We start from the raw sequence: 27868 nt of genomic DNA, 5'->3' as shown, positions 1-27868 counted from the left end.
CGGCAGCACTGACCTGCTTGTGCACCGCACGAGGCTTCAGCTCAGGGCTATCGCCCTTGGAGGAGGAGGACTGTTGCCGCAGCCGGGCTCCAGGGCCAGCCCAATCAGGCGAGGCCGATGCCAGGGTTCCGCTTGAGGGCCGTGGGTACTGCAGGGTGCTCAGCAGGGTGGGTGGCGTCCGGCCACGCGGGGCAGGAGGTGGTGGAGGCGGTGGGGGTGGCGGCTGGTCGATCCTTCGCTGGGGACCAGCGCTGTTCTGCCTTGGCACCGTGGGCTGCCCGGCCTTTTCAGTCAGCGACATCTGCCGCCGTGCCAGCTCCCCAGGCCGCCGCCCAAGCTCCTCGGCGGCACTGCTGAAACTTCCCAGCTTGGCAGCAGCCGCCAACTCCTCACTGTTGCTGTGGGAGCTCAGGGAGCTGTGACCCTCAGAGCCTGAGTCGCCAAGGCCACGGGGTGACAGCGGCAGGCCAGCCGCCATCTGGTACACGGGGTTCTGGAAGGAGAGCGGTGCCAACAGCTGGGGCCGGCCTGGTGCGCCTTCGGAGGTACCCGGCGTGGTTGGCGTCTGGCCTGCCCGCCGGACGGTGGCCAGCCCTGCCAGGCTCACTGGGGCTGCCCGGGCTGGCCACCCAGCCACCAGCTGAGTTGCAGGTGTCTGCCCGTCGGTGGTGAGGGCGTCAGGGCCCGCCGGGGAGCCCGCCTCCCCGTCCAGCGTGCGGGCGTCTTGGAGGTCCACCATGGATAGGCTCTTGCCACCGTTGGCCATCTGAAGATCGGGCTCGTTGGCTTCCGAATAACTCGAGCTGCGGGCAGGTGAGGGCTGGACCCCGGAGGACCTTGTGACAAAAAACAAGTCCTTGTTTTCGGGGGTTGGAGACGGTAACCGGGTGAAATCTATCAGACTGCAGGGAGACAAGCACACACAGGGAAAGAAGGGGGAAGAGAAGAACTGTGAATGCAGCCAAGGCGGGTCCAAACCGAGAGCCCCGCCAACCTGCCGGGACCGGTGGCCTGAGCCAGGGCTGGGGGAAGAGAGGGGAGGCAGGGGAGGGGAGGGAGGCAGGGGAGGTGCTGGGGCAGCAAGAGTGGGAGAGGCCTGGGGGCCAGTGGCCCAGGTGCAGAAGCAAACTACGGCCCAGGCAGCTGACTCTGGCAGAGGCTACCACGGGGGCTGAGGGGCCGAGATGGCTGCTCCTGCATGGAACCTCTGCTGTAGGGGCCAGCGCTGCTAGTTCCAGACCAGGATGCCCGGCAGGCCCTATCCCCGCTCAGCTGCATCTTGAGATGATGCGTGCTAAGGCCTGAGTATGCTGGAAAATTCCCCTTAGCTAAACCCAAACCCACAACGCAGCGCTCTCTGCTATCCAAGGGTCCGGCACTGAGAAGTCCAACTTCAAAGCCGGGGGGCTCCCTCTGCCTCTTCCCTCTTGATCCTAATCAGACTGATAACCAAAGTGGAGCCTGGTGAAGCCTCCCTCCGCAGCCTCCTGCTGCCACCCCTTGTCTGACTGGCAGGCGGGGGCTGGTGTTCCTGGCAAAAACAAGGAATGAGAGGAGGATCCTCGAGGCATGACTCAGGTAGGGAGGGTCCGCACCTGCAGTGGCAAGCCGCGCCCTGCCTAGGTCTTCCAGCCGCTCCCTGGCCCCTTCCTAGAAGCCAGCTCCTCGGAAGGAAGAAGGCACAACGTGCTGGGGCCAGGTGGGCTTTGGAGGGGGGGGGGGGGGGGGGGGGGGTGAACAGGTAGGCTGGGGCAGCAAGGACGTGGGGGTTTGACTCAGGCTTGTGACGGGGAGCTGGAGGTGGCTGAGTCTGGGATGGAGAGGAAGTGCCAAGCCACAGCTGATGGGACTTAGGTAGCGGGCTCTGGGCACTCGGGCCAAACACTTGTGGGCTGGGAAGAAGTGGACAAGGGCAGCAGGCAGAGCCAGGAGAAACCCAGAGCAGTCGTGGGCCTCAGCTGTCCCACTGCACGCCCAAGTCAGGAGTCCTCAGAACCCATGTGCCTGGCCACCTCTCAGCCAAGGTGTTGGCAGTTGTATGAATAGACCCCCAGGACTCAGAGGGACCTGAGAAGTGGCATGATGGTCTCTATAGCTCCAGCTTCCTCCTGGGCCTCAGGTCCTGCGCACCACATCTCCAAAGGTTCTTGATCTCAACACCCTCCCTCACTTAAGACCTACCACTGCCACCACCTCAGAATGAGACCCGACTCCCACCTCTGTGGCCCCAGCCTCATCCTCACTAGCTGGCCCAAGACAGCCCTGCTGGGCGAAGGGAGCAAACGAGTGGGGCATAAATGGTTCAGTATAAACGTCAAGTGTTTTAAAGGAATGTCCTCTTTTTGACATCAACATTCGAGGACATTGTGCCTCCCCCTCCATCGCATGTGTGTTTTACTTACAGGGCACTTGCCCTGGGGCTGAGGGCTCAGAGTGAGGGCTGGGCCTTAGCATCTCTCACGTTTTCTGGGGCTCCCAGGCCCAAAGCCTTGCAGAGTCACTCAAGTTCCTGCTGAAAACACACAGCCCCAAGTGCTACTTCTTGAGATTCTCATTCAGGCCCAGGAAACGCCAGGAGGACAGGTATTTTTCACACACACCCAGGTGATCGATCTGGAGGTATCTGGGAACAGTGACTGTTCTTCAACAGAACACGTTGTCTTTCTCCAGGCCTGTCTGCTAGTCCCTCTACCTAGAATGCCTTTTCCACCAATGGAAATGTGACTTCTCCTAAAAAGCTCAAAACTATAGTTCCACCTCCTCCAGGAAGCATTCTCTGATTTTTTCCCATTGGAGGTTCACCACTCAGGGCCTGCACAACACGTTTTGAGTCTCACCCAGCTTGTTTTATAAACGCTGGTGTAGGGACCACCCTCCTCAAATGAGACTGCAGATGGGCTGTGCCTTGTCTGCATGTGCACCCCACAATACCCCGCACGCCTGGCAGCTCTTACCCAGAGAGATCATTCTCGATCACCATCTTCTGCAGCCCAGCTGAGATGCTGCTGCTGCCAGAGCCAGGCGTGGAGGCCAGGTCGTTGGTCCCTGTGAGCTGCCCACTGCCCGGGGTGCTCAGTGCTGTGTGGACATCCCTCAGAATTCGAGGCAGAGGCCCCAGTTTGGACACAATGCTCTGCAAAGACACAGCAAGGAGCAAGAGGCAGGCGTGACCTACTGGGGCGACTTGGGGAGGCCAGGTGTACTGCAGCCACTATAGTTCAAAACTGCTGAGGATTCAGTCCGAAATGCAGACCCTGCTCTCCCCCACCAGTCAGACCGAATAGGTTTGGGAGGGGGATGGGGAGCCCAGGAATCTGCCAATTGCATTTTCCCCAGCTCCCCAGATAGTTCTGGGATAGAGCGTGAGGCCCACAGGGAGAAACGCTGACCCAGTCCAAGCCTTTCACTCTAGATCATCCTACCTCAGGGCCCCCTCAATGGAGAAAAGACCACGTGGAACCCCAGAATTCTCCACACTGACACTTCCCCATCCGAGAGGCCTCTGGGGCGGCCCCTCCCACGTCACCTACTCCACAGGGCGGGCTGGGGGCTGACCTACTTTGACACCTGAGCCCCAGTGGAAACAGTCCAGGCCCAGAGTAGTCACCATCACCTGCCTGTCAGACAATAACAAATGGACAGTCAGGCAGAGGGGGGCACCCAGGCTCATGTGAACACTGCTGTCACAGTTTAGATTGATGGTGCTTAGAATCCCAGGCCACAAGCCGAGCTGGGGAAGGGGACTCTGCCAGCACTGACATATTCACTGGCTTCCATGTAGGACTTGTGCAAAAACAAAGTGTGAAAACTTGTGTAGCTGATACAGCAGAGACTTGAGAGACAGAACAATTACAAATCCTTGCTACACACTGTCAGCTCTCTTGGCCGCTGCCACCGTCTGTCCTTCCTGCCTGGTTGTACAGATAGAGGATGGGAGCCGGCACAGGGGCTCAGTAAGTGGTGGCAGTTAGAGTGACTGGTGGTGGCAGCAAGTGGAGGAAGAAAGGGCCTTGGCCCTCATTTCCATTTCTCCCTCCTGTGTCTCTCACAGCCAAAGGGCTGTGGACAGAATTGAGCAGCAATGATCGTATCAGCATCTGTTTGTAGGGAAAAGCTGGACTAACCCTAGTGTCCAGCAATAGGGAGCCAGTGAAATAAACTGTGCAGTCACATGACGGACAGTCTGCAGCCATTAGAAAGGTCACAGATGCAGTGCAGTATGGACTGCTGTGGAAAGATGCCCACAATACAGGGAGTGAGAAACATATGCTGGAGTGCACACGTAAGTTCTCACATTAAGACAAAAGGAAAAGAACTCCATGTTTGTGCCTGTGCACTTACACACACACACAGATGTATCTAGAACGCTGCACAGCAGAGCACGCTGGGTGGTCACTCTAGGGAATGGGACAGGAGCAGGGAGGCCTCCCCACCCTGCTCCAGCAGTAACTGCTTTTGTAAGGCGGTCTCTGGGAGCCCTAGACAGCAAAAGGTATTCCGGAAGTGGATCCTGGCAGACCAGGCCCTTGTCGGCAAGAACCTGTTCACAGCGTGGGCTGGGGAACCCCAGGCCATGGAGGGCACACACCAAATGGCTGCAGCAATGTCACAGGTGTCTAAGGAATAATCTTTTCAACTCATGGTCAAGGGAAATTCTGGAAAGGCTCGCAACTTCCTGCCTGACATGTGGAGGTGCAGCATCTTCAGTCTATCGTTTTCATATCAGTGGCCTCAAAACCCAGAGCAAGGCCATTTTTGGAGAAGCGGCTAAGTCTGATTACATTTCTCACAGGTAGGGAGTATGCCTTCACACGTGGAATCCGTCTATCCAGCGCCCGTGTGTGGAGGCACAGCCGAAGCTCCGGGACCCAGAGTGGGCTCCCCGACCAAGTGCTGGCGAGTGCATGTGGCTCTCCCCGCCAAGGAAACAGGGCCCAGAGGTCCCTGGTGCATGCCGAAGGGCCTGGGTTGGAAGCTCAGGCTCTGGCACCCAGGCAGGGCTGCTGATGCACATCATACAGGAGAACCTTTGACCTTCAGGGTCACCCTGGAAGGAAGAGCACCCGCAAGCTGTGCGGCGATCTTTGGTGCCCCTGGCCCCATCAGAGCCCCATGGGGACAGGTACCTGCTCCAGCTGGCTGACGGCCTCCCAGAGCAGCGAGTGCAGGCTGGAGAGCTCACGGCCCAGGTCAATGTAGCCCTCAAAGCCTGCCGTGTTGGAGATGGTCTCGGGGTTGGAGATCTCCAGCAGGAAGCGCTGCATGTTGGTCCACTCATGCTCCAGGAACTGGTTCATGAACGACATGTACTCCTCCTTGCTGCCAAACCTAGAGAGACAGCAGACGGGGTGAGCGCCCGGCCAAGGCCGGCCGCAGATAACCAGCCCTGCCTGGAAGCCCCCTAATGAGACACACCCACCTCCTCAGCTCCTATCCCTCCTCACCTCCTGTGGCCAGCTCCCACGCCACGCACTCCCCTAGCCAACCAACGTGCTCTGACTCAGGACCCACTTCCGTCATGGCCAAATCCAGAGACCCTTTTCCGGACCTTTCTCACAGGATCTGGAATGTTTTGCGGCCCTTACTCCCCATTCACTGCCCGTCACAATCTCCTTCCTCTATTCCCCCAAGTTTCGATGGCCTGGAGCACAGATGATTCTTGATCCATGCTCGGGCCAGGTCTCTCTGCTAACCTTTCAGACACATACATACACAAGCACCTCCCCTCATACTTAGCCTGACCACGTCATGCCATAACCCCAAACCCATGCCCTCTTCCTGTACTCCCTACCCTCAGTGGACTCCACCATCCACCACAGAGCTGAGCCAGACGCCTGGCGCAGTCAAATCCTCCAGTCCTCCCTCCCCCTCCCCACAAGCAGCAAGACCTGATGACTTCACCTCCTAATCACCCCTTGACCTTGCAGCCACTGCCGCCTCCCACAATGCTTCTACCAGGCCCTCCTCCAGGTCTCTCAGCTGCCAGCGCTGCTCCCTCCATCCCACCTGCCCCACTGCTGTCAGGCTGACCTTTTCAGAACCCTGAACAGATAAGGGCCATCCTCTCCCTTGTCTACAGCCCTGTGGTGGCTCTCACTGCCCTGCCTGGTCCTGAAGTCGCTGCTGAACTCCTGGGCCTCATCTCCTACTTCTCTGGGCCTGGCACTTGATGATTCAGGAAGGTCACAGTGCTTCATGCGTCCAGCACGCAGCCCCCTACAGCATGCCCTGCCTCTGCTCGTGCCGTCCTTCTGCAAGCAGATGAACGCCTCACCCAGACATGCAGCTGGGGGAGCCCACCTTCGAGAAAGCCTGTTTCCCCCTCAACAAGCTTAGGGCCCTCCTAGGAGCACGCACATCTCTATCACCGCTCTGTTGCTTATCCTACACCTCTCTCCCCTGCTCAAGTGCTGAGCTGGGAAGGGCTGGGACCAGGTGTGATGCTGAGCCCAGCACAGAGAAGGCCCCAGATCAGGGCTCCATCTACACTTTGTGAATGAGTGACAACATAAACCAGCTCTTCCGTTTCCACCTACTCACTTGAAGGTACAGCTGAAAACACGAAAGTGCTTTATGAGCACAGACATCCTTGACAGCACCGATCAAGGACAGTCTGAAACAACCCTAGTGCTCAGCTAGGGGGGGCGGGTTAGGAAATATGAACCATTCTCCCTTGAAGACCCAGTCCCCATTCATTTCAAAACCAGACCTATGAATGTTAAGGATGAGAATCCTTACAATAAAATGTTAATTCAAAACAACAAGAGGAAAAAATATCTCATCTTCTCACCTTTGAAAATTAAGGAAACACACCAAAATGGCTTGTACTCTTAGGAGGGGGAGAATGGTGTGTGGAGGGGATTTTATTTTGAAAAAAGGAGGAGGGGAAGGACTGTGGATGACAGGGACAGAAGCAGGGCCTGTTGTGCACGCCTGCTCCTGGTGGGCTCCAGCCCGCCCTGACTCTGCCCATCCAGAGACCTGGCACTCACTTGGCGAAGTTGGCCAGGTTCTGGGTCACCTTGGCGATGAGGGTGAGGGTGCGGGCAGTGCGGTCATCGGGGTACTCCTGCAGCAGGTTGAAGAGTGAGGGTGACATGATGGCCGGGCAGAGGAAGCGCAGAAACAGGGAGGCACTGATGAGCCGCTCGCTGATGTCCGGCCGGCCGCGGCTGCTGCACTCCTGCCGCCACGAGGCAAACACCTCTTTCAGCTCCCGAGGGAAGACGCTGCGTAGAGAGAGATGGTGGTGGTGGGACCAGCCATCAGATAGGGGCCAGGACCAGAGGGTGCAGAGCAGGGACCTGGTTCCGGGTCCAACAGGACCTAAGTTCCAGCCCCATTCCACCCCAACAGCTGTGTGAGCTCTGCCTGCCGCCTGCGCTCTCTGAGCCTGTTTCTCCACCATCCACCATCCATCTACCATCCTTAGGGCAGGGCAGCTGGGGGAGCTGAGACCCCGCAGGGAGGGCACAGCGTAGTGAAGGCAGAGTGAGAGCTCAGCACACGGAAGGAGCAAGGACACTCGAGCTCCCGTCAGGGTGGCGGGCTCTCCACGAAGGGGCCAAGTAGGATAGGGCCCAAGCATAGAGGAGCCTGGTCTCCGTCCTAACCAGAGCCAATGGCAAGGGCCAGGCCCTGCCCACCTCCCCCACTGCTTCATCCTCCTCCCCAAACAGCAGGCATCCGGGTCTTGGGGAGAGTGAGGAGAACACAAGAGGAAGGAACCACTGCTGCTTGGCTCCCATCACTGGCTTTGAGACCTACCCCCTTCACTCCAATAACGTTACAGGAATTAGAGATTTTCAGCAGAACTTGGAATAACCAAGAAAATGGGAATAGCCTAACCACGGGCTGAGAACACAGCTCTCCGCTTTCTAGACAGGGAGGGAAATGGAGGTGGTGACTTCCCCATGGGGACCCAGTGAGTGTGGCAGAGTTCCTGGTACCCGGCTGGGAGGCTCTCTACACTGAGCATCCCCAACCTGCCACAGCGAGGCCCCACCAGGCCAATGTTTAAGTGGCGTTCCTCTTTCCACCCTAAGAGATGTGCTTCCCGGTCTGGGGCAGGCTAGGACCCAGCACTTCCTGACCCAAGCCTGCGCCTGGCTCTGCCACTAGCTCAGGGTGCTTGACCCAGTGCCTGGCCCTCCCCAGGCTTCAGTTTCCTCACGCTTACATGGAGCAAGGCCTGCCCTGCTGAGCTCACAGAGCGATCTGAAGGCCATAAAGGCCCTGATCACTTTGAAAGGCTTCTGCCCAACACGCCCAGCAGGCTCTCCAGCAGTGACTGTGGCTGAACCAAGCAGGGCATGGCTGGCTGGAGAGGAAGTGAGGGCGGGTGACCTTTAGCCCTGTCCTCGAAGTGTCCTTGAAGTGCCTGGCACAGGACTGGACAGGGGGCAGGTGAAGAGTGATGACATGTATTGATGCCTTGTCCAGAACAGAGAGGTACCTCTGGGCCTCTGATGAATGCCAAGAAGAGGAAATGGAAAGTCACCGTCCACGGATATGCTTCTCGTGTCCCACACCCAGCCCGCCCTGCAAACAGCGGGGCAGAGAGTGAAAACAGCCTAGCCCAAGGGTGGGAAGTATGTTCCCAGAGAGTTCAAGGCCTCTGGTTGCCCCTCTACCCCTGGTGCCAGGGGTCATTTCTTGGCCCAGCCTGTGGGGCCACGCTAGCCACCAGTGAACACCTTGTGCAGCCTAGGGGCAGAGGGACCTGAGATGGAGCACACTCCCCCACCCGCTGGCCCTGGCCATCCCCTCTGCCCCCCTCCCAAGGCTGTCACTCACCAGCCTCTCTCTGCCTGTCCTTTAGGAGCAGCAAACCATTCCCAGGCCACCCTCTGTGCCCAGCCCTGAGCTGGGGGATCCACCTGCCCCTGGGGTGCTCCCAGCACGTGCAGGAAATGGATTCCGATACAGGCACAATCCCACCGCAATGTGATCAGGGCCATGACAGAGGATGTCCAAGAGGGGTGAGCTGACCATGTGTCTGGTGACATGAAGGAAGGCCAAAGAGGGGAGCCAGGCACAGGCCTTAAAGCAGGAAGGGAAGGAGTGTGACCAAAGAAAGGAATAAGGTAGGGCTGAGGGGTTGGGGGGTCAGGAGAGGGGCCTGGGTAGGGAAAGGGGATGCAGGTTTCGAGCTGGAGCAGAGACGGAGGAGAAAATCCAGGTAGCTCCTCCAGTATGAAAATCACCCCACTGCTTAGGGCTGGTAAGGTCCCCCCAAACAGTCGTGCATGCCACCATACAACGTGGCTGTACCCTGCACCAGGTCAGCTGGCCACCAGACACACATGCGTCACTCAGGAGCAAGCAGGTGCCTGGCAAGTCGGTCTTGTGGGAAGTGGCCCAGGGACTCATTCTGGCCCTGACTGCAGTCCTGTATGAGTAGCCCGCTCTGCATATCCCTGTTCCTTTCTGGGGCTGGCAGCAGTCTGTAGACCTCTGTTCTATTTAAAGGCCAGTCCTTTCTTCTTTGTTCTCTCCAGTCCCAGCAAGAGGCCTGCCTGGTGTCTAGGCACCCACACAAGCCCCTGCTGGGCCTGATCACAGCCTGTGACGTGAGCACCAAGCTCCTACGTACACATACGGAGTCTCAGATTAAGCCATCCACACACCCCAGGCAGGCCTTCATCAGTCTGGCTCCCTCTGCAGCCACAGAACCTAAGATACTGTCCAGCACACACAGTGTGCTCGCTGATGAACACGTGCAGTGGACTGCCAGGTCCAAATCGTGTCCTGCATAGATTCTGGAACACTCCCGTATATTTTAGAGCCCCCAAGGGACCAGGACGGGGATCTGGCAGCCCAGCAAGACTCAGTGGGGTCAGGCAGAGGGTTGGTTTCCAATGCAAAAGCTGCCATGCTGAAGCTGTGTGGGGCTGCAGGTGTGTCACTGCCATCTCCTTAGACTTCAGCTCTCTGGTTTATTAAGTCAGGCTTAACAGAACAGAGCCCCTCACGGAGCTGTCTGAATGAGAATTAGTGCACGCATGCCTAGCCTAACGCCTGGCACACTGAGGGCACCCTGACAGAGAAGGTGAGTAAGATGCCAGGGTGGGGAGGCCCTGGGTAGCTGAGCCCAAGAAGGGAGTGTGGGGCAGCACTGACCAGTAGGAGTTGATGATCTTGCAGAAGGCCAGCTCGCAGCACATCTTGAGGTTGCCCTGGTGCTCCGGGAGGTCCGCGGCCGAGCACTTGCTTGGGTCCACCTCACAGTTCTCATCTGACTCATACAGCGCTTTGATGAACTCACCTGTGGCCGAGAGGGCAGCGAGGGGGAAGTGAGGACCTGGTGGGCATGCCCCACCTTCTGCCCACCTGCCGGCCCACATCCTCCCTACCTAGTGCATCCTGCAGGTACTTCTGGCCCACCAGCTTAAGGTACTCCTCAATGGCCTTGGTGGCCAGCGTGTTCTCCCGGAAGATGAGATGCTCATTGTCCCCACAACGGTCCACCTCTGACATCATCAGGTCCGTCAGGAAGTCCTGGGGAGGCAGGAGGAGACAAGAGTGGACCTGAGCAGGCTTGGCAGATAGGACCCTAGGATTCCAGACATACTCCCGGGCCAGAAGGCCCTGCTTCTTGAGGCTGTTCCATCGCCAAGCTGCTGGTGCCCACCCTTGGGGCTGCATGGGAGTGAGGGCAGGGTAGCCTGGTGAAGGGAGATGCCTAGCACTGGTGACATCAGAGCTGGGTCCAGGGATCCGGGAGGCAGGCCTGGGCAAGAGCACGCCACATGGAGCCACAAGCCCCCGGCATCATGGCCAGACCAGCTGGACTCAAATCCCTGGTTCAAGCCTGACCAGGTCTGGCTGGGTGACCAGAGAAGAATTCCCCCTCCCATCACCATCAGTGCCAAAGAGGATCGACGGATCGCCCTCTCCCCATCGCACAAGCAGCTGCCACTGTGCACTCGTTACTCTGATGGGTCTCCCACGCCAGACACAGACTCACTCTGTGCAGCCCCACAGGGAAGGAGGAGAGAGAGGCCGAGGCTGTCCAGCTGCCCCGGAAGGCAGTGAGCCAATGCTCAGACGGCGAGAGCATGGACCTTGGCTTGGGCGGAAGGCGGTGGCACCACTGCCCACCTGGCAAACCCAGGATGGCAGGGTTTCACTGTGTGGATCCCTGACTTCCTCGGAGGGCAGCCTATCAGTCTCACATATAGTGTCATGGGAAGACCCCGGGAGGGAGCGTGAGCCCACGCCCTCCCTCCTGACTGCAGGGAGGCTGCACTATGAACCTGCTGCACCCACCCAGGGGGAACTCCCTCCTCCTGGGGCCCCCAGCTCCTCACGCCCACAGCCAACCTGTGACTTGAAGGAGGGGAACAGGACAGTAGAGAGCTGGACCCAGGGGAGGGTGACAGGGCAGGGGCCAGACAGCACAGAGGCTGCCAGGTGGCCAGCATGGACCAGGTGCTCTGGAAACTTCTCACTCCAATGTGCACAACCTTGAGGCCCTCTGGAATCACAAGTGGCCCTTGAAATACAGAACTGAGCTCCAGGCCCAGGAGATGTGGCTGGCCAATGGAGGGACAGGAGGGGGTTGGGGGAAGCTGCCGTTGGCCTCTCTGGGGATCACACAGCCTGAGGATCCCTACTGATGACCTCTAGGGTCCCCTTCTCTGAACACACGAAGCAGAGGTAAATACTGCATGGGACCCCATAGCTCCACTGGGCTCGTGTACTCCTGAGGTCGGTGCCAGGCCCAGGCTGGGATGAGGAGGAGCTCTCCTTTGAACTTGGACCCAAGGAGGGGGAAAGGACACAGAATGGGGAAGTGACCTGTGCAGGGCCGCAAAGCTACCAGGGCCAGATCTGGCCCAAGTCTCTTGCTCCCCATGCCCCGTTGCACCTGCTGCACTGAGGGGAGAGGAGGACGGCAGGGACAAGTCCCTTGGGGGCCGAGGACAGAAACTCTGAAAAGCCACAGCCCAGGAGAGAGGAGCCTAGGAGAGGGCAGCAAGGTGCTGCAACGCCCACTCGCACAGCCCTCACCTCTCAGCTGCTCTGCCTCTCGCACCAAGAACGCCCATCAGTTCCCAAGTGTTCACAGAGCGGGAGCTCAGACGCATCACCCCAGCAACACGAGTTGCTGCCTATTCTTCTGCTGCTGAGGGCCCACTAGGGGAGCCTGGCTTCTACCTTCATGCACAATGAGCACCTCAATTTGCCTCTTGTCTCAGCTGTGAGCCCCAAGTGCAAAGGTCCCTTCAGATGGGAGCTGGCTTCCTGGTCAGCCCAGCCCTCGGGAGTCAGGTATTGAAAGAACAGACACGGCAACAGAAAAGGACACCACTGGTGCCCCTGCTGCCTCCCTGGCTCCCTCTCTGGGGCCAGAGCTTCCTTGATTCACTGTTTCCCAGCACCCCCTCCCAGTGTTGGCCAGGAAATCAAGGACAGTTCAGACACACATCCAACTCACAGCCTCACCCAGCCAGGTGTGAAGGCTGGGGTGGGGGCAGGAGGTGGTCCAACAGCATAGAGGACACCGAGTGCTCCCCCTGCCCCACGGAGCCCATGCTGAGAAAGGTCATCTCCCGGATCCTGCATTTGCTGCACACCACTAGTCCAACAGGCAGTGGGGCTCTGGAGGGCCTGAGGGAGCCCAGGGCCTTCTGGGAACGGGTAAGAGGATAGGGCCCCACTGGAGCCATGTGCCCAAGGCCTGGCCCCCAACCTGTGCCTCCCCCGCCCCAGGCTGAAGGTTCAGGACCTTGACATAGGGCAGTCCCTCAGCCCATCACAGGCCACTCAACTCTCAAACCACACCACGTCCAGACGGCAGAGGCCCAGCTCCTGAGGCCTCCTGCAACATGGATGGACCCCACGTCCAGTCCTCCTTCTCCACAGCACACCCTTCAGACAGCTCCCCTCAAGGAAGGGGCAGGGTGAAGAGGGGAAGGTCTGCCTTTGAGGCCCACAGAACCACACTCCACTGAGGTAGGCGATGGAGAGCCTTCCTGAAGGAGCCCACTTATCTCCAAAACCAGGTGGGTGGGGGCTGAGGCGTGGTCTGGCCAGGCGGGGAGTGGAAGGCGAAGAAGGTGCGGAGGGGAGAGCTGGGCCGCTCCAGCCCTGAAGCAGGGACTGCCTGAATGGCTGTAGACAATCCCTGTCTCCGTGGGCTCTGGGGCTGGAGACGGCTGTAGCCATGGCTGCAGACCATCGGATGGCTGCGCACTGCGCAGCAACGAGGGGGCGGCCCAGCGTGTACTGTGTCTGTGAATCTGTCTGGGTGTGAGAGTGAGCGGTGAGGTGGGGGTTGTGACAGTGGCTGTACCCTGGTGGTCACCTTTTGGGGATGTCAACCAAACTCAATACCTCAAGAGATATGTGTGTCTGGGTCATGACCCATGTGCTGGGAGAGGCTGGCCACGTGACCTGCTTCCCTCGAGCCTCAGGGGCCAGCCCTCTGGGGCAGTGGGGGAGGCCCCTAAAACCCACTTCAACACTAGAAGCCACAGTCCCGTCCACCACTCCAAACCTGCCTCAGCGACCAGCTTCAACCAGAGGAGGAGCATGAAGCCCCCACTCCATGATGCAACTCTTGGGTTTAGGGAGCCCACCTAGCTGTGACCAGTGGCTCCATAAGAACTGAAATCCATGATGTGGACATGGGGAACGGCAGCTGACCTAGTGCACATCACCAGGCCTTTCCACGGGGCCATGCGATGTGGGGGACCCTGCCCATCGCCCGCACACGCACCTTCACCTTGCCTGTGCTCTGCAGAATATGCACCAGGGCCGACGCCATCTCCTCCTTGGTCTTGGCACTGAGGATGGGCTCGAGGGCTGCACAGAGCCCCAGGTAGTGGTTGGTGATGTGCTCGGCAAACTCCTTGTACATCTCCATGGGCAGGATGGTGATGGTCTGGTAACGTGCCTTGATGCGGATCATGGGACCGGGGCCCTTGCCGCCCTTGGGGTTGGGCGTCACCACTGGGTACCACTTCTCCACGAACTGCCGCCCAGCCACCGAGGCAGCAGGCAGGCTCACCAGGCCCAGGTAACTGTTGCGTTCCTTCTTCTTCTTCTTGTCGGTCTCCCGGTACAGGTGGACGGTGACGGTGCGCAGGGGTGGCAGGTTGTGGAACTCAAAGTGCTCGCCCCAGAAGACATTGTCCGTCTTGAGCTTGCCCGTGGTGCGGGCATAGAGCACATCGTCCAGGCACAGCTCACACAGGTACTTCTTCTTGGCTGGCAAGTCCTTGGCCTCAATCACCCACAGCTTCAGGATGTGCTCCACACGCCGGCTGTTGTCCTGCACATGCACAAGGGGGGCTGCGGTCATTGTGGGACCGGCCACCCACCCACCACCCAGCCTAGAGCTGGGCAGGGTTCTCAGATCTGGGAGGGGCTCGGAAGCTGGTGGGCAGGGCCCAGGCCCTGAGAGGCTGATTTCTGCTCAGCCTCAGACCAGCTCACTGACCTTGGGCAAGTGACTTAATCTAAGTCTCAGTTCCCTTTTATATAAAACAAACTAGCGATCAAATAAGAGGTTAACACAATGCTTGCTACAAAACAGGCTACTGTACCATTTATTAGCTCTTCTGAAGTTTGCTGATCTATAAAGTCACTTAAGAGGTGACCCCTGCTAAGGCATCCTTAGTGATATCACGGTGACCAGGACGCAGTTTAGGCCCTCTAGTCAGCCAGGGAGACAGACACAGAAGCAGGTGATTCTAGTCAGGGTCCCATGAACATGATGGGGGTAGCCTGGGGGCAGTGGGAACACAGAGGGCACTAGCCTGTGCCGGCAGTTCTCATCTGCAGAAGGAGACGGGTGTCTAAGGTGGAATTAGATGGATGAGCAGGGATCGGCCACGGGGGAAGGGGCACAAGAGTTCCAGGCAGAAGGACAGCAGCACCCCACTCCCCAGCCTCCTGTGTGTAGCTTCGAGGACACAGGCTCACAGCACCTGAGTCAGCCTGGCCAACTCGAACTCCTCTGTCGGAGCCCAACACTACTGCCCGCTCCGTGCAGGCTGGCCCCACTCCCCAATCCCAGCCACACCAGAGATCCCTCCCTCTGCTCCCTCAGGTCCAAGTCTGCGCTCTGCTCTGGGTCTAACCTCAATCCCCCATGCTTTGGAGAGAGGACACGAGGTCTACCTTGTTGGGGTGCACCGCGCGCCGCAGGTTCTCCATCCACTTATCCCGCTCGGCTGCTGACCGGCAGGAGAAGCACTTGCTTCCTGATGATGTTGTCACCTGTGGGCATGGACAGGACAGTGTCACAGGGGAGGGAAGGCAGCAAGGCTGGGCACGATGGAAGACGTCTGGGGTCTGGGGGGCTTCAGCCACCAGGTCTGCACCACGGCCTCAGGGAAGAGGCAGAACAAGGCTCACAACGACCCCTACATCTCCTGTTTGCAGGTAGTGCACTAAGACCCACTATACCAGGGCAAGTCAGAAATGGGGGGGTGGCCCAGCACCGTGTGGCACCTGGTCCCGGCTCCTCACCCCTGCTTCAGCACCCTCTGTCCATAGAAAGCATCTTTCTGACTCCAGCCTCACTCTCTGGGAGAGAAGGCATGGACCCCCTGCCCAGGTCAGGGGGCAATGCTTCAACAGAGCTTCCTTCTACAGGTGGAGGCACCGAGGAGACAACCTCAGGTAGGCACAAGGATCACTTCAGTCCTCAGCTGACACCTTTTGACAGTTCCCTTTTGCCAAGCGACAGCGAAAACAATGATGGCCACAGAGACTTAACATTTGGGGGTCAGCCTAGAGAAAGGAGAAGTGGGCTGTCTGGGTGTGCTGGGCCCTGGGCTCCTCCTGCCTGGAACTCTCACCTTCCCCTCGCTGTCTGACTCTTGCTCAGCCTCTGGTTTCCTCCAGGCAAGGGAGTCCAGCCCGAGCTGCACCTGCCCCCTGTCCCTGGCAGCAAGCCCAGGGCTCTATGGGGGGAAACCAGACTCCTTATCCAGCCTTTCAAGGGCTTGCACAAGCCACAGCACCCCCAGTTGTGGACAAGTAGCCAGGAAGCATCTTCTGCCAGTCCCAGGCAAAGAAGTCAGAGCCCAGACGAAGCCTGGCTGGAGCAGGAGTCTCGAACCAGAAACAGCACCCAGTGGGCACAGGGTGTAGGGCAGATGCCAGGCACCACTCTATTCTTTCCCTGGCCTGGGGGTGCCAGGAGGTTGCCACACTGGTCCCCAGGTGGCTGATTTTCATTACCAGGCTCATTCTTCTATTAGAGAGCTCCCCTAATTATGCAACATTGTTGGGGGTGGGGGCAGAGGGTAGGAAGCTTCCCAGAAAGAGAGGTGGGAGGACAATATGAATAATTACAGAAGCAACTGGGAACTCCCAGGAACACCTACAACATTAGCTGCCCTAGTCCTGGCTTGGCCTCAGCCTCATTGTGTGGCCTCTGACATCTTCTTGCCCTGGCTAGGCCTCAGATTCCTTGTCCATAGTGAGGGACTGGACAAGTGATCCCCAGGTACAGCCCTGCCAGGTTGGGTGGCTGGCCCTCTACTCTCAAACCTTGGGTCACAGAATGCTGGGCAGCAAACGTTCTAGCTCATTATCAGAGAGGGAAACAGGCCCAGAAGAGGGAGCACTCTCCACTAGCCCACCTTGCATCTGAGGGGTTTCTAAGGAAGGGTGGGCAGGCTTAAGACATGGGCCCTGGGCTTAAGCAGGTCTATACAGGCTTTTACTCCCTTACTCCCACCGGGGCCTCCTGCCCTGGCCAGCACGAGGACAACGCTGGCCCATTTCCAAGGAGCCCACAGAGCAGGAATGAAGTCCCCCATCTCCCAGCTCCACCTGGTCTCCTGGGAGGCAAAAGCTCTGAGCAGATTCTGCCGCTGTCCCAAAAAGCCTGGCCCCCACTGAGGCCACAGAGCACTCCAGGAGGGTGTCTGGAAGAGACCTGGCCTCGTGAGACGAGGATACCAGCACCCGACCACACCCTGCAGAGGAACCCACCTCGAAGCAGTAGTCCTGGCCTAGGATGCTGCTGTGCACGGGCTTGATGACAACCTCCTCCTCCATGCTGAGGTCCAGCGCCTCCACCGCGCTGCTGGGGCTGAGCAGGGACTCGTGGGAGCGAGACTCCTTCAGCCTCGGCATCAGATGGGACCTGGGGGGTAGGCAGTAGGTGTGTCGGGCTGGGCCTGCCACTCTCCTCTCTCCTTCTCCCTGCCCTGTCCCCTCCCCTCCCCTCTCCTCCAGGAAGCCTGCGCAGAGCCCCCAGCTGGAGGCAACCAATCCTGTCTCAACTCCCACTGTCCTGTCTTAAGGAGACTTGGGAGGAGGGGGCATTGCAGCGCTAGAGGCACAGAGACCCGCCCCCACTGTGGGACTCTGGGTAGGTCGCCCAGCCTCTAATGAAGCAAGTGGCTGAGGATTAGGCCACCACTCAGGAGTGGAAAGTCAGCACTGAGTGTTGGGTAGGGTCCAGCCTGGCTCCTAAGTGGCCTCAGAGACACACAGCAAAGAGCTGACCCTTCCCCACCTCCCCTCCGCCCTGGTCCCCATCCAAGACCGAAGCAGTCACCCATTTGTCCAAAATGTCATTGCCGAAGAGTCCTTTCTCATACACCATCCCACTCTACCCACCAGCCCCACTCGAGGCAGGGGAGCCACAGGACATCGGCTGCTCCCATCTTACAGATGAGGACTGTGAGGCTCAACATGGAGTGAATGCAGCAGCCTCTGCACAGTACCCGAGATGCTGAGACTCAGATAGGGTCCACCTGCTGAGGTTCAGGGGCCCAGGCCAGGGTCAGTAGGCCCAATACAGGCACAAGGTAGCAGAGGTAGCTGATGTCACCTGGTGCCCAAATGGAACCCGGACCTGGACTGTCTCTGACAGACCTGACCTTGCACCTGGGCCCACTGCTCACCTGCTGTGAAGCCCTGGGCAAGTCACTTGCCCTCTCTGAGCCTTGGATTCCTCAGCATATCACATGGAAAGCACTGCACCAGTGCTTGGTAGAGTCCACCTCAGAGAGGTCAATGTCCCTTTCCAGAGCACACAGCAGTGCCCCACTGGAGCCCCTCTACAGCTGGGGCACAGGAAAAGTCTGAGGACCACCCAGGTCTGCTAAGACCTCCCCCGGCACCGACGCTGGGCAGGCCTTGCCCCTACTCATGTCCACAGCCCAAAACCATAGAGCTGACACAGACCCTGCCCTGGGCAAAGCCCACCCAGAACTCCTTCCCACAGCCGCTCTGCCTCTCAGCTCCTGGCCTCCAGTGACCCAGGGCTCAGTCTGTCATTGTCTCCTTGCCTTGCCAAAGACCCCTCCTCAGGTAAGTGAGGCCTGGCAAGGTCGCCACTTCCCCCTGAAGGGCACGCACCCTGTAACCCACTTCCATGACCACCTAAGGTAAGGAGGGCTGAGGCCCACTATGTGTGGGCTCAGGAATCCAGAGATGAGCCACAGGGGCCCTGCCCAGAGGGCCTCACAGGCTGACAGAGGCCACTCCCCAACCCGCTGTCCATGGCAACAGCCCTCCCTGACATGGAGTCGGTGCAGGCACTGCATGGGAGCCAGAGCTGGAACTGCGACCCCAGCCCTTGGGGACCCCAAAGCCCAACCCAAGAGACCCAGTCAGTCTGCCCCCAACGGCTCCCCTATGCCCAGCACAAAGCTGGCACACAGTAGGGCTCAGATCACTTAAGCTGAATTGATGGCCTCAGGCAGGACTTCTGAAAGCTGGAGGGGAATGGACAGACCAAAGGGAAGCTGTGAGACAGGCTGAAGTCAGGTTAGAACCAACCTGACCCTTCTGGGGCTCACACATGGAACCTCTCAACGAGGCCAAGCCCCCTGGTCTGCACAGCTGTGGTGCTTCTGCTCCCCTGTTATCCTCTCTCTGGGCGGCAGCATCTCACAAACACTAGGTGCTAACAGGTTTCTTCCCTCGATGAGCGCTCCAGGCCCTGCTCCATGACCCAGCCTCCTCCCCATCACAGCACTGAGCAATGCCGTGGGTGGGTCTGCCGTCCATTCAGTTGAGATTCCACCCCAGGTCACTCACCTCAAGCGGCAGATTCCAGGCCTCCCTCCCAGGATGGGGCGTCATGCCTCAGAGCAAGAGATGCCTTGTGCCAGATGCTAGGGAAATCACCCAGCCTAGGAAAGCCTGAAAACCCAGCCTGCAGGTCCGGATCAGGCTGCTTTCTGGCCCAGCCTGGAAACCCCTACCAGGCAAGGATGCTGGGAGCCAGGGCGGGTGGAGTAGGGACCCAGGAAGAGCAAAGGGAGGAGCTGGCACACAGGGGCCGCCTCCTGCCTGGGGTGTCTGAAGGAGCTGAGGAAAGGGAGGCACGGTTCAGGGACTGGGCCTGCCCAGGGAGACCCAGGGGGGCGCTGGTTCTATAGCCTAGGAGCCCGGCAGGCCCAAGTCAGACCCCAAAGCAGGCAGAGCCTGGTGTGGCTGCAGAACCCTCCTCTTCCTTCCCCACCATCCTGCCCCACAAGCTCCCCAGCTGACTCAGGCGTCACTGAAGGTTCCTGGCTGAACAGGGGGCTGTGGGGAAGCTGGGCAGCCCTGACCCTCTCCCCCTCCCCAGGGCTTCTCCAAGTTGGGGGACATGGTGCAGAGGCTGCACTCACCTCTGCAGCCCAAGCTCACTGGGAGGAGGCGGAATGGGGGCAGGGCGGGGTGCAGGGAGGCCCAGTAGCTACTCCAAGGTCTGCCAGGCTGCTCCTGCACAGCACAAGGCCAGGCTCTGACCGCTGCCCTGTGTGCTGGGGGCAGCTCCAATGGGCCTGTGCTCCCTGACTCATCCGCAGATGTACATCATTCCCACTCAGCCCGGAGTCTACCTGCCACCCCTCCTCCCCATGAGGCTCGTGGTGGGAGAGAAAGGGACACCTATTCATCAAGCACTTACATACAGCTCTGAGCCCAGAGGGAGCTGGTCTGCTGTGACGCTGCCAGGGGGGACCTCCTGACAGAACTAGGTGTGCCCGTGGTGGTGGCTGATAAGATGACTAGCGCTCAGGAAGGGAAAATAGTCACCTGGTCACTTCCTGTACCCAGCAGGATCACCTCACGGCCGAAGAACCACCTCCTCCAGGAAGCCAGCCCTGTCCTAGGCCTGCAGCACCCCGACCACTCCACACCAGGGACCCCGACCCTGTCAGTCACCCAAGGCAGGCCCTGACCCCGCCTTGCCTTTGCCTCAGAATTGCAGACTGCATCGTTGGGCCACTTCCTCCCTCACCTCCAGCCTCTGCCTTCCCAGGCCAGGCAAGAAGGCCATCAAGGAGAGAGGGAGGGAGAGAGGGAGAAGGGACTGCAGACTGCCCGGGCTCCAAGGGGGCAGTGAGCGGGCATGGTCTCCCTGCCTAGGAAGCTCAGTAAAAAGGAGGTGAGCACGTGCTGGCCTCTGCCTCGCACCCACTCCACTCCCAGGAGAGGGGCACTCCTAGGTACCCACCTCCACTCAGCACAGGGCTCCCAGCTGGTCACCTTCACATCTCTTTTTGTCATTTCAATTACACACAAGCCTGCCAGGAGTATTCATCTACCCATTTTATAGAAAGGGAAGATGGCCTCAGGAAGGAGCAGTCACATGATCTGCCCACGGCCCCCTGCAGCAACGGGGACCCAGGTTGGTCTAGGGGCCCTGCCATGGCTGCCCGTGTGGTGTGGAAATCTAGGGGCTGATGCCATTGTGTGCAGGGCCTCTGTGTTCCCCAGGCTCTGGGTCAGGGTCCTCCCTGCCACCCCAAGGCTGAGGTAGAAGAGAAGGTGGCCCAACACTCCAACTGTGTGGCCTCCCCCAGTGCCCAGCTCAGTCTCATGACGGCTTCCCCTGATAGCCTCCTGTGGTCCCTAGAGACCAGAGCCTTGGTCCCCTCAGTGAGGCAGCACCAATGAGGGCAAAAGGCCTTTGCACAGAGGTCTCCACTGGCCTGTGCAGATCACTTCCACATCCAGGCCTGAGCTATTTCTCACAACAGCCCAGCCAGGGATGCCACATGACTGCACGAGACACCCACTCTCTACCTCCACTCGCACCACACCCTGACACATGATCTAGCCTCTCCTCCCCAGCTGGTCCCCACCACCCAGGAAGCCCCTCCCTCTGGGGGGCCTTGGCCTGTGCTGTTTCCTGAGCTCCACCACCTTTCCCTCCACTTCTCTAGCTAACAAAACGCTTCTTCCCCAGTTTTCAAAGCCCAGCCCAAATGCCGCCACCACCAGCACGCTGGCCCTGGTCTCTCCAGACAGACAGGAGTGCACACTTGGGCCATGTGGCTGAGCCCCGCTCCACGCCACTTTCCCCGTCTCCTCACCTAACACTCATGACGACTGGTGAGGACTGAGGTGCGCACCTCGGAAAAGCCAGGCGGCTTGCCCAAGACTGCACCGCTGGCAAGCAGCCGAGCAGGACCTGAACCCCGTTCAGCAGAGTCCACGACTAACTCCATCAGCTCAAGGCTCGGCTTTTCGTCTCCCCACAGGCAGGGAAAGGCCACAGCCAGCTGACCTGCTTGCCGTGACCCACTCAGTACAGGGCTGGCTGGGGTGGGGCAGCCTCTGCCCAGAGCCCAGGAGCCCAGGAAACGTGGGCACGGCAGGGGCGGAGCCGCTGCTGGAGATACAGCCAGGTCCCAACAGCAGCTCATTGTGAGGGCCGGGAGTGGGAACAACGGGACATTGTCCTGGCTCCTGGGCCACGGCCTTATCTGATAGCCTTCCAGCCAACCCACGAGCTGTTTTTCAACTCCATCCTTTTTTCTCTTAAAAGGTTAGTGACACAGAAGTTTAGCAAATTCCCCATTATTTCAAGGAGGGAGGAGACCCAAAAATAAAACTTGCGATAATTAAAAAGCCCTGTCTGACATGGGGAGGATGTTCCCAGCTACGGGCGGGGGTTGTACAGCCTGGAAAGTAAGAGACTCAGAATCTCTCTCCCAATCTCAAAGGGGCAGAGGGAGCTGCCCTGCGTGCCCCCAGAGGGCAGGGCTGGGACCAGGAGAGGCCAATTCCAGCTCTGTCCCCACATGGGCCAGGTGGGTTTGGTTTTAAAGGGAGCAGGCACCCAGTCTCTGGAAGTACAAGAAGCTGGGAGATTCCTTGTAGACAGCACATGCTGTGGAGGAGAGGCCGGGACCACCAGTGGGAGTTGGGCTAGCAGGTGGGGGTTGGGCTAGCAGGCCAGGTAGAGCTCGCAGGCAGGCAGTGGAGTGAGCCCAGGAGTAAACACACACACACGCACCTGCAGCTGGGAACAGACAGGAGAGCGGGAGGATCTAGTGTCAAGGGTGCCCAGCTGTAGGAGCAAATCTGGTCTCCACTTCTTATAAAACACACAATCTAGGGGCTGGCCTGGTGGCAGAGTGGTTAAGTTCGTGCACTCCATCCGGGCAAACCAGGGTTTGCAGGTTCAGATGCCGGGCGCAGACCTAGCACCCCTCATCAAGCCATGCTATGGCGGAGTCCCACATAAAATAGAGGAATACTGGTACAGATGTTAGCTCAGCAACAAGCTTCCTCAAGCAAAAAGAGGAAAACTGGCAACAGATGTTAGCTTAGGGCCAATCTTCCTCACACACAAAAAAAACCACACAACCTTGAGTACTTTTAAGTCATTCACCTTTTGAGGCCTCCATTTCCCCATCCGTAAGAGGGGAGAGTGACACGCCTTCCTCACACAGCTGCTGCTCAGATCAAATGTGATAGTGCAGGTGAGATGCTCAGCAGAGCAGGGTAAATGCTACCAATGACATCAACCCCTCGGGACAGTCCAGGCCTCCTCTCTCTGTTCCACTCACTCACCTCATGCCAGACCCCACTGCAGGAGCAAGGGGTCCAGCTGTGAACCAGGCTGATGAAGGATGTGCATGCTGTTACCAAGGCTGACATTTCTAGTGTAGGTCACGCTGCTGACACTTGGGATGGCAAAATAGGGACCTCCCTGGCCATTCTCTGTTCCTCCCCTCTGACCACTCACATCCCTTACCTTCTCTGTGCCTCCATTTTCCCCATCTACAAGACGGGGGCAAACTACATCTATCCAAATGCTCTGGAGTGCCTCAAAAAAAGGCCCTTAATTTCCTGAAGGGAAAGGAAGAGAGAAGAGGGCACCTGGGGGTGGGCAGTAGACTGTGCTGAGGGGCCACTTTAGCCCCTCTCCCGTGACTTCCTAGTGTAGAGTCCCCCAATGCAATCTCCCACTCAGAGGCCTATGTGGTCCTGTGCCACCGCCCACAGCCGCAGCCAGCCCTGGAAGGGGTAGAAATCCCAGACAAGGGTGGTCTCCACGGAGGAGGTGCCCACTCAAGGGCTGGCAGGACCCGTGCACTCTGGAGGTAGGTCAGAACATGTCAAGCACGCTTCTGCCTGTCACAGGCAGGTCCAGGGAGCTGTGCTGGGAATCTCTGCCTCAGTGGAAGGAGTGGGTCCTGGAGCAGAGTCAGGGTGAGGGCGCCGACCTCCTGAGAATCGAACAGCAGGACATAAACAGGGCAGTGCCGACTCGATATGTCCAGCAGAGCCATCTCTCCCCAGGCTCAGCCTTGCCCTGCCGGCCTGGGAACCAGCTGCTGAGAAGGTCAGCGGTCGCTCCCACTGCAGCTGGGGTCCCAGGGGAGGGGAGAAGAATGCAGCCGCCTGGTGGCCCCAGGGCCCTGGGGGGACAGAATCTGTCCTTAAAAGGCAGGGAGGTTGGCTGCTCGGCCTGGGAAGGCTTCCTGAGATGACAGGGCCTGGAGGCCTGGTCCCTCTTGGCCCAAGATTCTTTCAGTCCAAGGCAGGGGCAGGTCTGAGCAGTCACTGGACCCAGCGTGACCCCGTCCCCATACACATACTGAGCCCCAGGCTGGGAGGAGCCTAGTCTCCTGCCTTCACCCCGCCCCTGGGAACCTGCACTTCCCCTCAAGACAGCAGGGCTGAGCTGGCAAAGGAGGCTCCACACCCTGGCAACCAGGACAGGAGGACAGGGCAGGTCATCACCTGCCAGCGCTGCAGTGTGGCCCGAGGCCTGGCTCCCAGGAGGTGCCCCACATATGCTGACCAAATGAGCAGCACTGTGGCAGGTGGGACTTAACAGCCACTCACTAGCACCTCCTATGTGTCCAGCTGTGTGACAACTGTTCTTACTAAGGTATGCACATCATCACACGGCCTTCTCCCAACAGCCCTGAGCCAAAGGCAGCATCGCCCCAGCAGAGACAGGGAGCAGGAACGCAAACAGGCTCAATGAGCCTCGGCTGACAGGGCAACCTTTCCCGGACACATCCCAGTTAATCCAAAGGATTTGATGAAGGAAGCTTTAGGACACTAAGGGAAACTGAGGCTTGCAGAGAGGAGTGGCTTGGCTGGGTCACATGAGACAAAAGAGAAAGCTGGGATCCTAACGGCCTGATCATCCTCTGTGGGACAGTTCTGGCACCTCCCTCATGCTGGGCCAGGCCTGGAGGCTGGGCATCCTGTCAGCCCAGTGCCCCAGCAGGGCCGGTCCTTCTCACCAAGAGGGAGAGGAGGAAGCTGGCCAGGGAGTCCTGGGCTCCTGTCCAGGTCTACCCTTAATCTGCCTGTGACCTTGGGCCCACCCCTCTAATACCATTAGCGCGATACCTCATTGCTGCCTGCTGGCAACTTGAGCCACAAGGCTTAGGGAGGGACCAAGGACGTAGGGGTGCTGGTTCTGGTCTTGGAACAGGAGAGGCACCCTCAGCATCCTGACCATAGCCCATTCCCATCCTTTCCAGTAAAATTCTGCAAACTAAAGGAGTTTTCAGAAAGCATTTGGGAACACATTTACCTCCCCACATCTTATTTCTCTTTTTTTTTGGGGGGGGGGGGGCAAGGGGCACATCGAGAGAGAAGAAACAAAAAACTTTCCATCTAATCCCCCAAGTCATCCTGCAGCCTGAATAATTTCAGGTTTTTAATCAATAGCTGTCAGACTTGTCAAATTACTTTGGGGACCGCAAAGCAGTTTTTAAACATTCATAAACCTCAGTAGAACAGCGAAGTGCCCTGAATTTTAAAAGAAGAGAATCTGAGGAACACTCATTGAACAGCATGAGATTTGGGCAAATCGAAAGCGAGCTGAGGGCCAAGTGCCCCTCCTGCATCTGAGTGGGGACAGCTCTCCACCTGTTCCCTGGGTCCCAGGAGAAACCACCAAACCTGGCGTGGCCACTCAGAAAGATGAGGGAGGGTGACACTCCCAAACCTTAAGTCCCCAGCCCTGGGAGCACTGCATCCTGGGGCTCTGACCCCAGCCTCATCTGCTGCAACCCTGACCCAGTCAGTCCCAGACTGCAGGCCGCTGCACGGTGCTGGCCCTCTGCTCAACTGCCCTTTCACTAGGACAACCCTGAGACGGTTCAAGGCCCCAGCCAAGGTGCTCCCTCCCTGCAAGCTGTCTGTGCCCGTCCCCTCCTCACAGTGGGAACACACTGTGCATCCTCTGTCCCACAGACCACACCACCGAACGGGGGACTGGTTTCTGACTGGTTCCCTCACCCCCATCCAGGACCATAAATACCTCCAACAGCTGCCACAGGCCCTGGGGACTCATGACCCAAGTGGGGAAAGATGATGAAATAAGAAAAAGAATGAGCTGAAAACCAAGGACTTCTACTCCCCAAGGAAGCCACTACCCCTCTGACATCTAATTCTCACCAGCTCTCCACCACCAGGAAGCCCTTCTAGGCTCAGCCGGCCTCTCCACAGAATGTGAGAGCGGGGCAGAGGCAGCATCTTCTCCCCTCTCATCTCCTCCACCTGCGACTCAGATGCCATGCCATGTGGCCTTCTGGTGCTGTGTGGGCTGTTCATGTTAGAGTGATGAGGTGATCTGGGGACTGTCCTTCCCCCATCCCTGGGCACCAGGCTTCCTGCCTCAACCAAGGACCAGCCACTTGTCAACAGAGCCCCAGCTCCTGGTACCATGCTGGCTGATGACTAGTTGAATGTGGTAAGGCCTCCTTCCTTAAAAACCAACACATGTAATAAAGCTCTGCGACTTTGGTCAAATTAATTTGTATGCCTCAGTTTGCTCATCTGTAAAACGGGGACAATACTGCCTTTGGTGCTACAGGGGTAAGCTGACACGCAGAGCTCTGTAATCAGCCTTGGCATTCTGTCCGGTTCCCCCTGCCTACTTCTCTGGAGGCTCCTGGCTTCTCCTGGGCCCACTGCCACTTTCAAAGTGCCTCTCAGGCTGCCCAGCAGGCAGAGGCCCCCCTCCCGGCACGTGGGCTCTCAAAAAGCCTCTGTGCCAACTGACCCCAGAGAACCCCAGCTGCTCCAGCCACCACCCCCAAGAGCAGGCTGCAGTGTGCTGCCATTTTAAGTCGGCGCCTTGACGTCCTCGTTTAAGGAGAGATGGACATATCTAGGAACAAACGCTGACACCCCAGGTTCCAGCCCTGAGCCCCACCTCCAGCCCTGCTGGCTCTTTTGATTCCAGCCACCATTTGGGACAGAGGGCCTTTGTGGCCTCAGGGAGATAAGAGGCAAAGACATGAAGGAGAAGGGGTGCTCTGCCAAGGGAGTGTAGACCTCGGGGTTGGCCTCTCCTGCACCTCAGCTTCCTCACCTGACCAAGGGGCTGCCCTGACCTCCTGCCAGAGCCTGCTGGAGGTCCATTATGGGCTGAGTTGATCCAGGACCTCAGTATACAGTTACTGAGCACTTCCAGGATGTCAGCGCTGAGCCTGGGGGCCTTGGGGCCCTGGCTCCCCACTCCTCCCAAAGCTTGGTGTATGGGAGTCCCTGAGGGGCATCAGAGCTCTGTTTCCCAGACTGTAACTGGTAGGAGACAGCCAAGAAGGTTCAAAAGCGGCAAACAGCAGGAAAGGGTGGCTGCCAGCAAGACACAGGCTCAGGACACTGGCAAAGGCAGAAACTCAGAGAAACGAAGTTAAAGAAAACTGGGGTGTGGCTGCTGAGTTCCTCCTGCACCTAGTGCCCATGCCTCAAAGCCATGTGCAATCTTCCAGTACCTGCCTCAAAGGCCACCGTGTGCCCACACACCTGGAGAGTACATGAGGCAGGCGCTGGCTCCGCATTTAGCAGACCCCACACCTCTGATCCTCACACAGCCCAGCCACCCAACTACGGTTAAGGGAACTGAGGCTCCCAGACCTCCAGGGGCTTCCTAAGGCCTAGACAGTGTGACAGACTCCAACAGCCTGCCCTCTTTTCTCACCCCACACTGGCTGACTCGCATAAGCTAGGCCTGTCTGTCATTTGCCAGGTGGCCCACGGGATTCCAACCAATAAAACCCACACTCTTTAAATACAGCACCTAAGGTGCATGCCAACTCAGCCCCGTCTAGATCCAGTCACAAGGGGCTGCCCACCTCCGCTTAAATGACTCCCAGCAGCCAAGCTGTACTCATCCGTCAAAGCCTGGCTCAAAGACCACCACCTCCTTGATGCCTGCCCCGGGAGAACTGACAACTCCCTCCAGGGTTTGCCCCTATGCACCCACCCCGTGCACATCAGGAAGCAGGGGCTCAGAGAGGTCCAGCAGCTTGCTCAAGTCATTTCACAGGCCCCAGATCAGGGCTGGAGGCCTGGCATCTGGGCTCCATCTCCAAATGCTCTGCACTGCCTGTCAATGCCTCAGGCTTTCTCCAAACCTACAGAAGTCCTATGATCAAATGCATCCATTTTCAAGTAACTTAGAGGAATCCAGGGTCACCGGACTGTACTGAGCCCGGCTCCCACCTCCTTCCATGTGACCCTGGGCAGATCATTTCCCCCGTCTGGAAAGTGGTGGGAAGGACCTCTAGCTGGCAGGAGTCCGATCCACTGCCAGCACCCCAGCAGCGGCAGTGAAGGTGGTTAGGACCGAGGGACATGGAGACTTGGCTGTACCAAGCCAAATCCCTGATTTCCCCAGTGCCCC

The 27868-nt window shown here is 58.5% G+C and overlaps 1 protein-coding gene across 8 annotated transcripts in view; it reads right to left on the bottom strand.

The window, feature by feature from the left end:
• DAB2IP (DAB2 interacting protein) overlaps positions 1 to 27868 on the bottom strand; it is a 194479-nt gene that overhangs the window by 12333 nt on the left and 154278 nt on the right. For 7 of the 8 annotated variants that reach the window (XM_046655211.1, XM_046655201.1, XM_046655221.1 and 4 more), the window contains 9 exons: positions 16960 to 17113; positions 15133 to 15231; positions 13727 to 14281; positions 10356 to 10500; positions 10123 to 10267; positions 6993 to 7229; positions 5127 to 5328; positions 2955 to 3133; positions 14 to 902 (listed from right to left, as the gene is read on the bottom strand). In XM_046655211.1, the coding sequence (XP_046511167.1) occupies positions 14 to 902; positions 2955 to 3133; positions 5127 to 5328; positions 6993 to 7229; positions 10123 to 10267; positions 10356 to 10500; positions 13727 to 14281; positions 15133 to 15231; positions 16960 to 17113 (2605 nt within the window). Of the gene's footprint in view, positions 1 to 13; positions 903 to 2954; positions 3134 to 5126; positions 5329 to 6992; positions 7230 to 10122; positions 10268 to 10355; positions 10501 to 13726; positions 14282 to 15132; positions 15232 to 16959; positions 17114 to 21290; positions 21484 to 27868 lie in introns of those variants that run through there. The other variant, XM_046655248.1, reaches the window with a different exon arrangement.

The sequence above is a fragment of the Equus quagga genome, chromosome 1 (assembly GCF_021613505.1).
Source record: "Equus quagga isolate Etosha38 chromosome 1, UCLA_HA_Equagga_1.0, whole genome shotgun sequence".
Classification (NCBI taxonomy): Eukaryota; Metazoa; Chordata; class Mammalia; order Perissodactyla; family Equidae; genus Equus; species Equus quagga.
The sequence above is the reverse complement of the archived record's forward strand: the minus strand, read 5'-3'. Positions and strand labels throughout refer to the sequence as shown.